Source organism: Trachypithecus francoisi, unplaced genomic scaffold (assembly GCF_009764315.1).
Source record: "Trachypithecus francoisi isolate TF-2019V2 unplaced genomic scaffold, Tfra_2.0 Lachesis_group13, whole genome shotgun sequence".
In the NCBI taxonomy this organism is placed as follows: Eukaryota; Metazoa; Chordata; class Mammalia; order Primates; family Cercopithecidae; genus Trachypithecus; species Trachypithecus francoisi.
In genome coordinates this window covers 4215786-4234141 of record NW_022681458.1, presented here as the reverse complement: position 1 = coordinate 4234141, position 18356 = coordinate 4215786, and the positions used below count along the sequence as shown (strand labels likewise).

The 18356-nt window shown below is 42.4% G+C and overlaps 1 protein-coding gene across 47 annotated transcripts in view; it reads left to right on the top strand.

Moving 5' to 3' along the window:
- The window catches only part of LRRFIP1 (LRR binding FLII interacting protein 1), a 167290-nt gene that overhangs the window by 138561 nt on the left and 10373 nt on the right, over positions 1-18356 (top strand). For 43 of the 47 annotated variants that reach the window (XM_033229733.1, XM_033229731.1, XM_033229745.1 and 40 more), the window contains 2 exons: positions 275-416; positions 2782-5277. In XM_033229733.1, coding sequence (XP_033085624.1) covers positions 275-416; positions 2782-4319 — 1680 coding nt within the window. In that variant the 3' untranslated portion in view covers positions 4320-5277. Of the gene's footprint in view, positions 1-274; positions 417-2781; positions 5278-10085; positions 10136-12207; positions 12326-12990; positions 13071-14468; positions 14574-18356 lie in introns of those variants that run through there. The other 4 variants (XM_033229765.1, XM_033229758.1, XM_033229764.1 and 1 more) reach the window with 1 other exon arrangement.

Genomic DNA, 18356 nt, shown 5'->3' with positions numbered 1-18356 from the left:
AAGGATGCCTGGTGGAAGTAGCTTGTCACCAGCAAATGAAGGCATGGATTGGAACATCTGAGAAAGAAGTAGCCTTTAGAGGACGATATCCCAGATTTGTGTGTGTTGACCGAATATTTACGAGCGCTGCACCCTAGCATTTCTCTGTCTCTGTGGAGTTACCCTGTACTTCAGGAAGAAATGGTTTTCTTTTCTTTTTTGTTAGTTGTATTAAAACAGAGTTTAACCTAGTATCACTGAGTAAATATTACGATGAGCCTATTTTTGTTCCCAGAAACATGGAATAATCCTAAATTCAGAAATAGCTACCAATGGAGAGACTTCCGACACTCTCAATAATTTTGGATACCAAGGTCCTAGCAAGATGACGAAAGAAGAGTTAAATGCCCTCAAGTCGACAGGGGATGGGACCTTAGGTAAGTATTTGCTTTCCTTCGGCTTTTCCGCCTTGCCACTCAGCATTGGTTCACCCTCCATGCGCTGTTGGGTTGGAGCCACTGTCACTGATGGGCTAACAGTCACCGGCATGCCATTTGTTTCATCACTTCATGGTAATTTCCTTACCACCGGTGTGGTCACTCGTGTTGTCTGGCATGCATCTCTGTAGTGCACCATCAATGGCTCAAGTATACCTTTTCTTTTGCTGCTCAAAGCTACCAAGCAAGACTGTGAAGGCAAGGAAAATAGTCTCAAAATTAAGTAACAATGTGGAGAGTACTATTTGGTTTTCCTCAGACATATATATATCTGTACATATAAAGGGTGGCTTTTTAAACCAATTCTGTGACAGAATTATCAGAAGATCAGAATAGTCGAGGTTGTCAAGTCAGTAAGTTGGCCATATTTGCAAGCCAACATCGACATCCTGGGCAGCATTCAGCGTTTTGAGGGCACGGGGTGCCTGTGGACAGCAGGTCCATCTGTGTTGCCGTTTTCAAGCCACACTCCAGGTGGGCAGGCGGCCGTGGTAGGGGGTGTAGCAGTGCTGAAAGTCTGAGCATGCCCACTTTTGTCAGAGGGGATCCTCCTTTGTATGCCATGTGTTTGCTTCTGAAAGAATATAAAACTGGGGAATCCAGTAGATTAGAGGAGTATTTTATACCATTTTCAATGACCTGATTTGTCATAATTCGTCGTAAGAGTTGGCTTTGGGAGGAACCTTCAGATTCTGGCGTGCAGCCTGAAGTTGCAGCACACAAGTGAGGCCTCATCTGTCACTGGTCACCCTCTGCATTCCAGTGTTTCACAAGGAGGTTGGAATAAGGTCAGGGTCCATGACTTTTCGTTTTAATTTAGAAACTTTCATCTTCTTTTTATTTATGGAAACATAGACACCTCCAGGCCCCATCTTCTCAGGACTTGCATTCCAGGGAGATACCTCATTCATTATCTTTATGACTATTAAAGAAACACAGCTCTTTTCAATTGTGTAAAAAAGTTGTGGCCAAGTGCAGTGGCTCACACTTCTAATCCCAATGCTGTGGGTGCCAAGACTGGAGGATCACTTGAGACCAGGAATTCCAGACCAGCCTGGCAACATAGCAAGATTCCATCTCTAGATATGTGTATAATATCTGTAGGCCATTGTTGAAAAAAGATAAATAAATTAATTTCCATCATACCTTTACATACCAAACAGCTAGGAATTTGATTATGCTGCTGTTACTAAATCTTTGATAACCATTGTGAAATGTTTAAAGAACCAGAAATGTCAGTTTTGAAAGTGGCCTTCAAATGACTTTTGATCACATATTCCTTCAGTAAATAATTGTAGGAACTTTCCAATATATATGTTTATTTTAAATCTATATATGTATACTATTTCATTAACATAAAATGTACATTATAAGACATGTAAAAACATATGCAAAAAAGTTTTAGAGTAAAACTCTAAATAGAATTCCTGATATTTCCTCCATTTTCCCTGGGATACGGGCACCCCACCATGGAGACCACTAGGCTATAAAATTATCTAGCTTTGACTTTCAGTAACATAGTACTGTATCTAATCTGCTGAGGTTTTGTTTGGAGAATCCAAAAATTCCAAAACAGTTTGATGTTCTTTAGACGATGAATGATTTATCATTTAATTTAGTGGTCATCTTGATCTTTCAACATTTGCCTCCTGCTGGTCCTCTCTCCCTAGTCCCTTAGGGAATGGAGCAGAGGTATCAGGGCACGGACACAGGGTGTTTTCTCAGGAAGACAATGGTTGAGTGGCAGAAGACAGATTTCTTTTCATATGAGCTATTTCAGAAGCATCTTCCTTGAGATTGACCTTGAGGCTGCATTTCTAAAAGTGCACTGAATATTCTTTGAAAAAATTACTTGCAAGCTGCTTTTAGGGCTGTGTGATATGCAGTGCAGTTTGACAGCTACAAAAATACAAGTTGTCAAGTTGTGCGTTGAGAAGTGAGAGTGGGGAATTGAACCTTCAGTCCCTTCCTAAACCCATCATTGTGGATTGTTTGGCTGCCTGATCCAGAGTTCTTTCTATTTGTTGAAACTTAACTTCACCTTTAAAAATCTATCCACACAAGATGGCACCAGCAGCCACTCTGGCCTTTGATGTGGTGGCAGTGGCCCTCACTGACCCAAAATTTACTAATGCAACTGCTGCTTTGCCGCACAGAACTGGCAAAGGCTTGTTTCTCATGACTCTTTGATGACTCTCTTTAGGAATAGGGGTGGGTGGGATTTAGAACATGTATTTACATTCTAATGTAAATTATGTGGCCGCCACATCATGGGGTCCCTTCAATTTTCTCAATGGTCTTTTAGGAAGAGCCAGTGAAGTGGAGGTGAAAAATGAAATCGTGGCGAATGTGGGGAAAAGAGAAATCTTGCACAATACTGAGAAAGAACAACACACAGAGGACACAGTGAAAGATTGTGTGGACATAGAGGTATTCCCTGCTGGTGAGAATACCGAGGACCAGAAATCCTCTGAAGACACTGCCCCATTCCTAGGAACCTTAGCAGGTGCTACATATGAGGAACAGGTTCAAAACCAAATTCTAGAGAGCACTTCTCTCCCTGAAAACACAGCACAGGCTGAGTCAGATGAGGTCATGGGTGCACCAGATGACAGGACCAGAACTCCCCTTGAGCCATCCAGCTGTTGGAATGACTTAGATGGCGGGAACCACACAGGGAATGTGGGAGAGGCAGCGGCGACCCAGGTTGGAGAGCAGGCAGGCACAGTGGCCTCATGTCCTTTAGGGCATAGTGATGACACAGTTTATCATGATGACAAATGCACAGTAGAGGTTCCCCAAGAGTTAGAGACAAGCACAGGGCATAGTTTAGAGAAAGAATTCACCAACCTGGAAGCAGCTGAGCCCAAGGAGGTTCCAGTGCAGAGTACAGAAGTAGGTAGGGATCACAACGAAGAAGAGGATGAAGAAACAGTATTAAGGGATGAGAAACCAATCAAGACAGAAGTTCCTGGTTCTCCAGCAGGAACTGAGAGCAATGGTCAGGAAGCGACAGGTCCAAGTACAGTAGACACTCAAAGTGAATCCTTAGATATGAAAGAGCCTGAGGAAGAAAAGAATGACCAACAGGGAGAGGCATTGGACTCATCGCAGAAGAAGACAAAGAACAAGAAAAAGAAAAACAAGAAGAAAAAATCCCCAGTACCTGTAGAAACCCTTAAAGATGTTAAAAAAGAGTTAACTTATCAGAACACAGATTTAAGTGAAATTAAGGAAGAGGAGCAGGTAAAGTCTACTGACAGAAAGTCCGCAGTGGAAGCCCAAAATGAGGCGCCTGAAAATCCGAAACAGAAAATTGCGGCAGAAAGCAGTGAAAATGCTGATTGTCCAGAGAATCCTAAAATTAAGTTGGCTGGAAAACTTGACCAAGAAGGCGATGATGTAAAAACAGCAGCTGAGGTGGTACTAGCTGATGGAGACACATTAGATTTTGAGGATGACACAGTTCAATCATTAGGCCCGAGGGCTGGTGGTGAAGAATTAGATGACGGTGTTGCAAAAGATAATGCTAAAACAGATGGTGCCACTCAGAGCAGTCCCGCAGAACCAGAGAGCGAAGACGCAGATAGCTGCACACTGCCCGAAAATGAAAGTCCCTCACAGGACCTTAGTGATGCCTGTGAAGCAGAAAGTACAGAGAGGTGTGGGATGTCAGAACACCCAAGTCAGACCGTCAGGAAAGCTTTAGACAGCAATAGCCTAGAAAATGATGACTTGTCGGCACTGGGAGGAGAGCCGGGGGACTTCAATCCAGAAAGCAGAGAAGATACCAGAGAAGGGAATGAGAAGGGCAAAAGCAAAGAAGACTGTACCATGTCCTAAGCTGAGGCAGGCGGCAGGTGTGGTGCACAGGAAGTCTGAGTGTAAGGGGCTCTTTTCTCCACTGCCAATGTAAGTAGAATGTTATAAATTCATAGAGATGCACTGTATGCCAATCACCAGGTGGTCTACTGCTTTAAGTTATAGACTGTTACTTGTAGATTTCCATGTAATCATTGAGGTTATCACCCAGATTGGAAAGACATATTTGTTATCAGTGTACGTTCTAATTGAGAGCATTCCAGTAGTATCAAACAATAATGTCTACTGTTTATAGTCCACTTAATTAAAATAGAATCATTTACCATTTGCCTTAGGCTGATAGGAATGTGGATATTCTTGACCAAATATATCAGCATCTAATTGAAATGACCAAATAGCATTCTTAGACTTATGTATTGTGAATATAATTGATATTTAAATTAATGTCTTGTTCACATATGTGTATTTTCATATTTGATTTTAAAATGTACATTATAACCTGTATGGTATTTTATTTAAAGGGGATAAACAGCCAAATAGCAAATAGGTCACTGAATGATAAGATTTGCACCTTAGAACAATAGTCATTTTAAGGATAACAAGTAAACGTCTGAAAGCACGAGGGGCTTTATTTGCCTTCACCTCATATAAGTCTTTGATCTTGAATCAATGCTTTTGGATCTCATTGTTGATATACCTGAATTTACTCTGTAGGAGATTTTAACTTCATGCTGATGATGTATCAATTTCATTTTATAGAAAGATTTAAAGTTTTTTTTCTGGTAGTGATATATGTCAAATTACATTTCCTACTGCAGTATTTGAGCAGGGACAGTCATTTTTTAAATGTTTTTGGCTGGGCTCGGTGGCTCACGCCTGTAATCTCAGCACGTTGGGAGGCCGAGGCAGGTGGATCACCTGAGGTCAGGAGTTTGAGGCCAGCCTGGCCAACATGGTGAAACCCTGTCTGTACTAAAAATACAAAAACTTGTCCAGGCGTGGTGGTGGGTGCCTGTAATCCCCGCCATTCTGGAGGCTGAGGCCGGAGAATTGCTTGAACCTGCGAGGCAGAAATTGCAGTGAGCCGAGAGCAAGCTGTTGTACTCCAGCCTGGACAGCCAGAGTGAAACTCTGTCTAAAAAAAAAACACAAAACAATGTTTTCACGCCTGTAACCCTAGCACACTGGGAAGCCAAGATGGGAGGATCACTTGAGGCTAGGAGTTCAAGGCTGCAGTGAGCTATGATTGCACCACTGTACTCTAGCCTGGAAGACAGAGTGAGACCCTGTCTCTTAAAAAAAAAAAAACAACAAAAAAAGATTTTGAACCGTGAAATTACTTCTCTTTGTTTGAATTTCTAATCATCATTCAAAAGAGCAGTAAAAAAAGGTTACTTGTTCTTGTACAAACTACTAATTAGACTATAGTAGAATATTTTAAAGAGCTGAATCACTTTTGGTATTTTGTTATAAATGTTTTCATTTGTTATGTCCCAGTATATTCTTATTGGAAAATTCTTGTTTTGATCTGCCTGAAGAAAATACCTGTTTTCTATATAAACAAACATTTAAAAAATAATTGTAAAGTTAGATTTAAAATTGTAAAATATAAAATCACAAAGGAATGTACCTTATGAATGTTGTCAACATTTTATGAAATTATGTGGATTCATATTACTGTTACAAGATAGAATTGAATGCAAAAAGACCAAAACCTCAATAAAATTTGAGGAAAACGTAAGTGTTATTATGTAATTGAAATAAAAACATTTTATAATTGTACAAAACTGTGGTTCCACTCTTTGGGCTGCTTGAAGTCTGAGTCTGACTACTGTTGTATGTAATACCACCTTTCCAGTAATACCTGCTTGCGGGTTGCTGATTCCCATTGGGGTCCTGTGGAAGACCCACACCTGATGCCTGTCCTCAGTAAGGAATGCACTTCCCTCCTGGCATCGAGCCTGGGGCTAGCATGAGCATTACTGGGAGAATTGAGACGATCGTCCCGCACCATCTCCTGTGATCTGTGGTTCTAATGTGCAGCCTCAGTTGAAAATGGTCTTCATCTGTTGCTGTGCTTGAATGCACCAATACTTAGAATGTTTTGAAGAGTATGATGAAAATGGAAAAAACCTTGACTGTTTCTGCTCAAGTGTCCTGAAGTGGAGGATGGTAGGGATGATAAATGCTTGCTAGGAAATCAAGTCCAAGGGCTCTATAGGACTTCACAGGGTTTTAGTGTATGTCTCTAACTTTAGCAAAGCTGCATTCATATTGGAATGCATACTGGAAACAGCTCTCATTCCTACCTTTAAAGGGCTCTTGGAAAGCAGTTCAACAACCAAGGTCACTAAATGGTGAGATCATCAAGCCATTTTAAGTTCTTTCCCGTGTTATTCACCAGCACCCTGCAGGACGTTGGGCACACGTCACATCCCTCAGCTCAGCCATCCAGCCGCCTCAGTGATTCACCACTCATTTGTTTAATTAATAAACAAGTTTGATCACTTTGTACACGGAAGGCACTGTACCATTGAACAAGTGGCTAGGACCCAGCCCTCCAGTAGGGAATGGGCAGTTGAAAATCCATGAGCAAAAAAGAAGGAAAAAGAAAGACTTCTGAGCAGCCAAGCCATTTCTTGATGATTTCAGAGCCTTCATTCTGAGCATCAGTTATCTGCTCTCCAGTGTAATGACTTGATAGCCAAGCACAGTAATTGATATTACTGTGAAGGCTCTTAACTTACCAAGAAATGGTTGAGGCCGGGCACATTGGCTCATGCCTATAATCCCAGCACTTTGAGAGGCCGAGGTAGGTGGATCACTTGAGCCCAGGAGTTCAAGCCCAGCCTGGGCAACATGGTGAAAGCCCATCTCTACAAAAAAAATACACAATTAGCCAGGCATGGTGGCATGTGCATGTAGTCCTAGCTACTTAGGAGGCAGAGGTGGGAGAAACATCTGAGCCTGGGAGGTCGAGGCTGCAGTGAGTGGTGATCACACCACTGCACTCCAGCCTGGGCAATGGAGTGAAACCCTGTCTCAGAAAAAGAGGAAAGAAAGAAAAGAAAAAGTTGACTTAGCTATACTCCATGTAAGAAGGTATAGAAATATATAGGGCAATTTAGAAAGATTATAGCATCAAAAGATTCAAACTCAGAAAAGAATCAAAAGGTTGCCTTCCAGTCATATCCCCAGAGGAACCTAGACCACTGGGGTTTCACTATCATACAGAATAGAGAAAAACATTGGTTAGTGACACCTGAAATCAAAAAGCATGGATATTTTTCAGTCCCAAACCTGAACATAGCTCCCGTATATAAATGTAAATCTTCCTTCAAAAGTATAATTAAGTATAATTATGGGTGTCTGTCAAAAATACAGAGGAAGATGGATTTTGAATTATAGGTTGTTATACAAAGGTTGGACAGCAATCAAGTTTTTAAACAGTTTTCAAGAATGACCTTAAAAGAGACCTTGATCACTTTCCATAGTTTTTAATATTTGCAGTTAACAGAAGACCTAATGACCTGACACTTGTTTCCACTATCACTAGGACCCTGAATGCTAATTCTGGGGAGTTTAGATGGTTTGGGGTTCCTGCTTTCTATTGATAGACTCCCTTTCTGGGAGACCACCCCCTAACCCTGTACAGCATGCCACCCATGGCCACCCGCCAAGGGAACACAACAGTAAGATTTGTTCCAAATGTCTGGGCCCCTAAGGGAAAGGGAGGGGTGTTTGTGTGTGCATGTATTATGTTCAGAATATGTACTTGTTCAGTGTGATAGTTGTACATGGAGAAAACTTTGTCTTTCAAGAGGAAAATCCTTTTGTTCTCTTTGTCCCTATCTACTGCCTCTCTTAAATATTTTTCAACATGTGAATGGCTGGTGGCTCATACAGGGAAAAATTTCCCAATTATGCAGACATTATAAGTCTACCAGTGATGTGCCACTATTTATTCAACAAATTAGACTTGGTGGTTTTTAATGCTGTGAACACTAGTACTCTTATTTTCTTCATGTCAAATTATTTTGCTTCATTTCTTTTTCTGTTTTCTTCAAACTCTCGTTCTTGTTTTCTTCTCCAAGTCTCCTTTAAAATTTCTCTTCCTTAAAAGTTTCTTCTCTATTTTTAATATTCTCACTATACAACTCAATGTCAGTTTACCTATATCGATTTTGCTTGCACTTTTATTACATTTTAAGTTACTTTCTAGCTTATCTAGAATATTTGAAGTTTTCTAGAAGAAAACAATAACAATTTACTATAGATACTTGAGCTTCAAGATCACATTCTGATATATTCAGTGTTTTTTACGATGCCTGTAGTTTTTGTATGTAGGAGTATTAAAACATGTAAGAAAATGAATAGTGATATTGGACAAAAGAATCAGGTTTATAGCTGCAAAAATGTTTTGTTTCAGTGTTGGGTGGGTTACAGGAGGGAAAGAGTAAAACATCTGTCAGAAGTAATTTGACTGATTTAAAATAGAACTCAAAAGGATGATAAATTTAATTTATATTGTGCTTAACATTATCTGGTGTTTTACTGTACCTTTCAAAACAACAACTTAGGGTCTTCGGAAAACATAGAGAAAAATGTAACTTGGATTAGCATGTGGCTAGATGATTTTTTAAATGAAAATGAAGATGCATTTTATATGAATTATTTTCTTTTCACATGGCTAATCAAGGTTAGTTTTTCATTCTGCGAAGAATCTGGAGGTAGGCTGCGTGAGAGCAGCGTCCCAGTGGGCTAAGAGCTTTGAGTCAGGGTCTGACTCAGAGGTGTGAGTTTAGATCTGGAAAAATAGTGGGGGCAGTGGTGAGGGGCATGTTCATGTGTTTGGGCTGCGAGGCCTTAAGAAAATTGCTTAGTGGTTCTGGGCCTCTGAGCCTCATCTATAGAAGGAGGCTGTAATGAAGCCCATCCGTAGGGCTCCCAGGGCTGACACAAGCTAACAATGTCAAAGCTGCTAGAACTGTACCTGTGGCAGAGTGAGTGCAGCATACGTTATCACTGTCATCACTCCAGCATTCCGACTGTGCCTTGACACTAGTGTGGGATTTTGCCCAAACCTCTAAACCCTCCCCCAGCTGTGGTTTCCCCCACCCAGTCCAAAGACTGTAGTACTTGACCCTCCTTCAGAGAGATGTTTGGGTAATTTATAGACACTTAACATTTATGCATCTTTATATATCGGGAGTGGGAGGAATTACAGACACTTAAACCATTACTGCCTTCTGCCTCAAAAGAATAACACCTTTGATAACTGGGTTAGCAGAGGTGTTAGTGGACTTAGGGTTGTAAACAGATAGTCACAGCACTGACATCGATGAGTCTATGAGAGACATTAGAAAGATAAATCTGGGATGTAAACTCGGAAAGGCGAGGCTGTTCAAAATGTTGGTGCTATTGAACTGTAATTCTCCGTGTTTGTACATTGCTAACGATGTTAAACCATGAAGCCTGTGAGATCTTGTGTTGCAGCGTGGTTTGGCCCTAGCGTTCTTGCATGCTAACCTAAGGTAGAAGATTAGCAGCCTGTTTGCATGCAGCCGGATGCTGCCCCTGACGTGAAGCATGTTCTGGGAGGTTGACCCAACCCCCCTTGGCTGAATTCTTCCCCCGTCCTGTCTGTGGCCTCATTCACCGTGGTACGTGTATAACTACTTCCATCATTCATTTCACTAACCTGAACGATCATTCTTCAGTTTAGCAATGTGTTGAAAGGTGCGGCACACGGATTCACCTAAACCTGTGTCTTTCTGATTTCTTTAGATATTAGGTTGAAAAAGCTGGTTGATGAACGGGAATGCTTATTGGAACAGGTAACAATCTTTTTATTACTTTACCGGTTCTTGAACAGGGCACCTGAAACCACCTGCCCATCCTTCCTTCTTGCTTACTCAGAAAACCCCTAAGTTAATCATGCCTGGAAATCATTATCAAGCCAACTGGTGTTCTTAAGATTGTTATCCAAATAGAACATCAAAGTTAATATTTTCATCCAAAGAGAACATCCTGAGTCACACGAGGTTTAATGAGGATGTCTCAACGGCCCAAAGCCATGGAACTGAATTTGGTACATTTTACTGAATTGCTATTTAAAGTAAATGTAAATATCAATCATTAATAATATTAATGATTAACCATTGAGAGACAAGGGCATTACTGAGTCATTCCAAATAGCACTTCCCTTGTCCATATGGGTTGTTTGTCCATGAAAGTCAGGTTTGTACTCTTGGTGCGCAGCACCCCTCTCTCACAGGTATTTCTTTGTTACAGCTAAACAAAGTTGTTTTAACCATGTTTATCTTCATTGCTCTCTCCTACCTCAAGAAGTAGCGGGCCAGGTGCAGTGGCTCACACCTCTAATCCTAGCACTTTGGGAGGCCGAGGCAGGTGGATCACTTGAGGTCAGGAGGTCAAGAGCAGCCTGCCAACATGGTGAAACTCCATCTCTACTAAAAATACAAAAAGTAGCCGCGCGTGATGGTGGGCGCCCGTAATCCCAGCTACTCAGGAGGCTGAGGCAGGAGAATCGCTTGAACACAGGAAGCAGAGGGTGCAGTGAGCCAAGATTGCACCGCTGCGCTCCAGGCTGGGTAACAGAGCAAGACTCCATCTCAAAAACAAAGAAATACCGAACAGTTGTCCTATTTTGATCTTTTCATATGCAGGATAGTGATTACATCACTCTGCAACCACTTTCCTCTAATTTCTCCTCATAAGCCTAATCAAATATATTTGCCTTACTTTCTACCATTCTGTTAAAGATTCTCCAAAAATTGGAGAAAGCACTAAAGATGGTAGGAAGATTCTCCTGAAGTTCCTGTGATCTTTTGAAAATATGTGTTCATGAGTTCTAGACTTATTTCCTTAAAGCAGCATGCACTTTTGGTTTGTTTTTAATTAGGGGTCTCCTATGCTTGGTGTGTGGAGTAGGAAGGCAGGTGATCACCTGCAACAATTTTCATAGATTGGAAGTGAAACATGAAAAGCCCCCAGAGACCCCACCAACTAGATGCCAGAAAGTTCTGCAGTCATTGACTGTTAACTGCAATTCCAGCTATACGGTCAGCCCTCCATATCCGTGGATTCAACCAACACAGATTGAAATATTAAAAAAAAAAAAAAAAAAAAACCAGAAATTCCACAAAGTTCCAAAAAGCAAAACTTGAATTTGCCCTGCACGGAGTCCTGCACTTGAATCCACGCGAATGAAGTGAGTTGTAGGCGTTGTGTTGGGTGTTAAAAGGAATCTAGAGGTGATTTAAAGTGTGCAGGAGGATTCATGTAGGTTTCTGCAAATACTGCATCATTTTACATCAGGTACTTGAGCATCCACAGATTTTGGTGTCTGAGGGGGTCCTGGAACCAATCTCCCACAGATACCAAGGGACGACTGGACATGATTCTGTCTTGCTTAGAGAAGGGAAAGCTAGCTAGAGGCCACCTCCCTGAAAGCTGGCAAACTGCCTCTGAACACACCTGCAGCTTGCCTGGACTCTGAGAAAGCACTTGACTTTTGGGGGACTTAATTACAATATATCGGAGCCCAGAAGGCTCCAAGTGGCCCTTTCTGGTTTCTTAGTAAATAAAAAGAAAGTGAATGGCACGGTGACTCACTGAGTCTTAAACATTGCAGGTATTTCATGTACAGTCTCCTCCTGAGTCCTAGAAGAATTTCGCTTTAGAAATGACTTTTCTCCCAGAGCTGCAGTGTAATTCATTTTTCATTCATTGTACATTGAATTGTATTTCTGAGAAGAGTACTGATGGACAGAAAGTTCCTTCTGTCAGTTGACATGCTGCTTCCTTTCTGATGGGCTCTAACTTCAGCTTTTTGGTTTCATTCAGAATAGAGAAATTAACATATTTTACTGGCGGGTGTTTTCAGATTAAGAAACTCAAAGGGCAGCTGGAGGAGAGACAGAAGATTGGCAAACTAGACAATCTTCGATCTGAAGATGATGTCTTGGAAAACGGGACAGACATGCATGTAATGGACCTACAAAGTAAATGTCAATTCTTGTGTAGAAGTAAATGCTTTCCTATGTGCTGTTTTAGTATACTTGTGCTGGCAGAGAAAACTGTCACGGCAAAGAATGCCCTCATTCCCTCTCATCCTCACAAAAGCCCTTGAAAGTAGAAGCACAAGGATGGGTAGGTGGACAGAACAATGCTGTTTCTCTCTGAGCCTCTGAAATAGAACAGGTGCCCAAAAATGTGCGCCAAGATACCGCCACATGCTGTGCTGATGGAAACCACATTTACTTTGCTGGATACAGCCATCTTTTGATCTGTTGATTGTATGAAGAAAAAAAAAAAAAAAAAAAGAAAGGCTTTTTTAATGCCAATAAACTAGAAACAGTCTTAAGGGAGATAAAATTACGCCCAGTCTCTCTCCACCCTTTTCCCTACCCCTCACATTTCTTTGTTTTCTTCACTCATAGGCACTCTCTTATCTGGGGTCTGCTGGGGGCAGAAGGCACTTTCCCAGCCTGGGTTCATGGGGAGAGAGTGCCTTCTACTCTCAGCTCTGGGAGGTTGTGGAGGTAGGGCCAGAACTAACAGATTTGCAAGATGATTACAAAGTAAGGGCTTGATTCCCAGTAACTATTGTTTTAATATTTGAAAAGCCCAAGAGCTTAACAGATTTTCCTTCTCTTTCAACCTTTAGGGGATGCCAACAGACAGATCAGCGACCTCAAATTTAAACTTGCAAAATCTGAGCAAGAGATAACTGCATTAGAACAAAATGTACGTGTAAGCAACAATGGGCAGAACTGATGATTGACTGGAGTTTTACTTGCTAGAAATAGCCCTGAAAGGCTGAGGACCAAAAAAAGCCAAGAATTTTAGAACCAAAAAAATGTCCTGAGAGGGATAAGTTAGGACAGCAAGTCTTTCCATCCGTTTCTCACAGAGAGCAAGTAGGAAGGAAAGAATTCTTAGAATTTAAGTTGTTATACTAGATACTAATCCTTTATCAACAACAGTTAGTTGTAGAAAATAGCTAATGTGGCTTGGGAGTGTTTTAAAATTTTGTTTTTTAAAAATAATGTAGTTAATTGGCCGGGTGCAGTGGCTCATGCCTATAATTCCAGCACTTTGGGAGGCTGAGATGGGTGGATCACTGAAGGTCGGGAGTTTGAGACCTGCCTGGCCAACATAGTGAAACCCCATCTCTACTAAAAATACAAAAATTAGCTGGGCATGGTGGCAGGCATCTGTAATCTCAGCTACTCAGGACGCTGAAGCAGGAGAATCGCTTGAACTGGGGTGTCTGAGGTTGCAGTGAGCTGAGATCACACCACTGCACTGCAGCCTGGGCAACAGAGCAAGCCTCTGTCTCAAAAATAAAATAAATAAATAAATAATTTAGCTAATTTAAAAACCACATCATCTGGGACGTCCCTCTTGCCTGGGCTTTTAGCCTGTCTCTTGCAGCAAGGCCAGCTCTCCCTGGTGTGTAGACATGGGGCACTCCTGCCTCTAGCACACTGGGCCCTGGGGCAATTTTGTTCTAGCTAGAAAGAGAGGGAAAAAAACAGGGTATACTTGGCTGGAACTTTTTGGAATGTTTATAGAAACAAAAATGAGAACAGCTCATGTAGAGATGATGCATGCTTTTGATTGCAGCAGAATGAAGGTGTCCGGCAGGCCTTTGCTGCTGCGGTCTTTCATCTCAGAATCTTGGCTGGGGAATGCCATGCCTAAGCCTCCTCCTTTCACTGCTCACCCTGTCCTTTCCTCTTCCCACCCCCACCACCCCAGGAGAGATTAGACTGGAGCTGAGGTCCTGGTGGAGCCCATCCCTTACCAGCACCATTCTGCCTGGTCATACTGTTCTGTTTCCAACAGAACAGCCCCACGCAGTGGGAGAAAAAGCAGGCAGCAAGGCGCCAGCACTGCGGAAATGACCCTGGTGGACGGGGTCAGAGGAAATGGGTCCCCATCGTGTCAGCACGGGGTCGCCCAGAAATAAGAACTACTAATAGCTTGCTTGGCTCAAACCCACACCATAGTCCAAAATGTTATAAGTATTTACATGGTGTATTCTCCCATTTTATTAAATCACACCCTTTGATCTCAAAGAAACTGAAGAAAGAAAACAGGCCTATCAATTTATACATATGTTTTTTTCCTACCTTTTAGGTAATAAGGTTAGAAAGTCAAGTATCACGTTACAAATCAGCGGCTGAAAATGCAGAAAAAATAGAAGATGAACTTAAGGCAGAAAAACGGAAACTCCAAAGAGAGGTAAATTTCCTAGGCAATTTCCAGGAAGAGAATGGCTGCAAGTATTTCTCTAGTGGGAACAGTACAGGGAGGATTTACTACTGTGACATCTGCCCCTGGGCTGGTCATTGTCAGATCATACCACACCACTCTGCAGTGCTGGTATCTTAATAAAGGAAGGCATGACTCAGCCAGTTAGCGCTTAAGGCCAGACCCTTGTTGACATCAACTAGTTGACCTGTCAGTTTTGAGCATCTCCTATAGGTCTTGTCCATAAACATCAAGGTAATGAGATAAAGGAGTAGCCAGGCCTCTTACGCTCCGAATATTTTTTGTGTCATGCAGAATGAGCCCAGGTAGAGGAACCAGGAGCCCATGGGCCCACTGTGGCCAAGAGCTGGGTGTGGCACCAGGGCCAGGCCACAGCTGCCTCAGGTCACCCTGTGGAAAGTGCCCTTGAGAAACTGAGCTGCTGTCACTTCCGCTGGTCACACTCCCAAATTACCATCTTTCCCAATTAAGACACATAATTTACCTTACTGAAGACACTTGGCAAAGTTGTTTGTTCAACAAATATTTATAGCATCCGTTGCACGCCTGGCATGGGTTCAGGTGCTGGAGATGCAGCTGTGACCTTGACAGAAAGAAGTCTCTGCCTCCATAGAGGCTACGCTCTGGAAGAGGGAGGTCAATAAAAGTGACCACAGGCAGTAGAGGGGCTGGGATGCGGAATGGCCCAGGCCAGGGCAGTTCTAGGTAGGTGGCCAAGGAAGACTTTCCTTCTTGTGGCATGTAAGAACAGGCCTGAACAGCCCAGGGAGTGAGCCAGGCAGACCTGGGAAAAAGCCTTCCACGCAAAGGATCAGCACGTGCAGGGGAGCTGGGGGCAAGGCACTGCCTTTGTCAAGGAACAGTCAGAGCGGTGAGCAGAGGGTGAGGGGGCGGAGGGAGCAGTCAGAGCACCTCAGCCCATGAGGCAGGGCCGTGGAGGCCGTGGACAGGACTTGGGCTCCTCCTGTGAGTAAAGTGGGAGCTACTGCAGAGTTTTGAGCAAAGGAGGGGCTTATGTTGATTTATGTTTCAATAGGATCACTCAGGCTGGGCGCAATCGCTCACGCCTGTAATCCCAGCACTTTGGGAGGCCGAGGTGAGCAAATCGCTTGAGCTCAGGAGTTCAAGACCAGCGTGGGCAACATAGTGAAACCCTGTCTCTACATAAAGTGCACAAAAATAAATTAGCCAGGTGTGGTGGCCTGTGCTTGTAGTCTCAGCTACTTGGGAGGCTGAGGCAGGAGGATTCCTTGAGCCTGGGAGGTGAAGGCTGCTTTGACCCATGAGCGTGCCACTGCATTCCAGCCTGGGGTACAAGAGTGAGACCCTGTTTCAAAAAAAAAAAAAAAAAAAGGAAAGAATCACTCCTTTTGTATTTAAACTATAGGAAAGGGACTATGGAGGAGAAACCAAATATGCCATTTCTCTCTTTATTTTATTTATTTATTTATTGTTTTTTAAATTTACTTTATTTTATTTTGTTTTTGAGACAGAGTCTGACTCTGTTGCCCAGGCTGGAGTGCAATGGCGCCATCTCGGCTGACTGCAAACTCTGCCTCCCACGTCAGCCTCCCGAGTAGCTGGGATTACAGGCACCCACCATCATGCCTGGCTAATTTTTATATTTTTGTAGAGATAGGGTTTCTCCATGTTGGCCCCTGCCTTGGCCTCCCAAAGTGCTGGGATTACAGACATGAGACACCACGCCTGGCCTTCTCTCCTCTTTAAAAATCATTTTTCACCCACATGCCCCTCCATGCCACCTCAGTTATTAGCCCCTCACCAGCAAAGGGTGCAATCCCTTGAAAATGCTGTCAGAGCCTCAGGCCCTCCCCTTCTTGGAGCCTGACATGCACACCCTCACACATACATGTATATGTGTATATATACATGTACATACACACATAAATACTTTTGACCTTCTTAAATCCCACTTATCAGATAATACGATTGTGTTGTTGTTTTTCGTCACCCATGTTTCTTTGACATAGCTACATACTGGCCATTTTATATGTCTTTCCGGCTAGTGTCTCAGACTGTACTAGAATCATTTTCCTCCTCCCTGAAGTACATACTGTAAAGGTTCTTTTAGAGCAGACTTCTTGGTGGTAAATTCCATTTTTGTTTATACCTCTTTTTGTTTCAGCCTTGTTCTTGGATGGTAGTATTGATCCTTTGCCCATTCTAGAAAATCATTTTCCTGAAGATCCTGGGAGTCGGTTCTTCACCCGCAGCTTAGCTCGTGCATCTCTCCACATGAGTGGGACCCAGTGGCGGCTCCTGTGCCCTTCCTACACTCCAGATGTTCCTTCTGCTTCCCTGGTGCACCCCTCAACGTGCCACTCTTGCTGCAGCCCATATGTATTGATGTAGACTGTTTCAGTTAGCAATGTTTCACATTGCCATTATGATTTATGGTTTTAACCCAGGACTTACTTACTTTTTTTTTTTTTTATACTTTAAGTTCTAGGGTACATGTGCACAACGTGCAGTTTTGTTACATATGTATACATGTGCCATGTTGGTGTGCTGCACCCATTGACTCATCATTTACATTAGGTATATCTCCTAATGCTATCCCTCCCCCCGCCCACCCCACAATAGGCCCTGGTGTGTGATGTTCCCCTTCCTGTGTCCAAATGATCTCATTGTTCAATTCCCACCTATGAGTGAGAAAATGTGGTGTTTGGTTTTCTGTTCTTGCGATAGTTTGCTCAGAATGATGGTTTCCAGCTTCATCCATGTCCCTACAAAGGACACGAACTCATCCCTTTTTATGGCTGCATAGTATTCCATGGTGTATATGTGCCACATTTTCTTAATCCAGTCTGTCACTGATGGAGATTTGGGTTGATTCCAAGTCTTTGCTATTGTGAATAGTGCTGCAATAAACATATGTGTGCATGTGTCTTTATAGCAGCATGATTTATAATCCTTTGGGTATATACCCAGTAATGGGATGGCTGGGTCAAATGATATTTCTAGTTCTAGATCCTTGAGGAATTGCCACACTGTTTTCCACAATGGTTGAACTAGTTTACAGTCCCACCAACAGTGTAAAAGTGTTCCTATTTCTCCACATCCTCTCCAGCACCTGTTGTTTTCTGATTTTTTAATGATTGCTATCCTAACTGGTGTGAGATGGTATCTCATTGTGGTTTTGATTTTCATTTCTCTGATGGCGAGTGATGATGGGCGTTTTTTCATGTGTCCGTTGGCTGTATGAATGTCTTCTTTTGAGAAGTGTCTGTTCATATTCTTTGCCCATTTTTGATGGGGTTGTTTTTTTCTTGTAAATTTGTTTGATTTCTTTGTAGGTTCTGGATATTAGCCCTTTGTCAGAGGAGTAGACTGCAAAAAATTTTCTCCCATTCTGTAGGTTGCTTGTTTACTCTGATGGTAGTTTCTTTTGCTGTGCAGAAGCTCTTTAGTTTAATTAGGTCCCATTTGTCAATTTTGGCTTTTGTTGCCGTTGCTTTTGGTGTTTCAGATATGAAGTCCTTGCCCATGCCTAAGTCCTGAATGGTATTACCTAGGTTTTCTTCTAGGGTTTTTATGGTTTCAGGTCTAACATTTAAGTCTCTAATCCATCTTGAATTAATTTTCGTATAAGGAGTAAGGAAAGGATCCAGTTTCAGCTTTCTACTTATGGCTAGCCAATTTTCCCAGCACCATTTATTAAATAGGGAATCCTTTCCCCATTTCTTGTTTTTGTCAGGTTTGTCAAAGATCAGATGGCTGTAGATGTGTGGT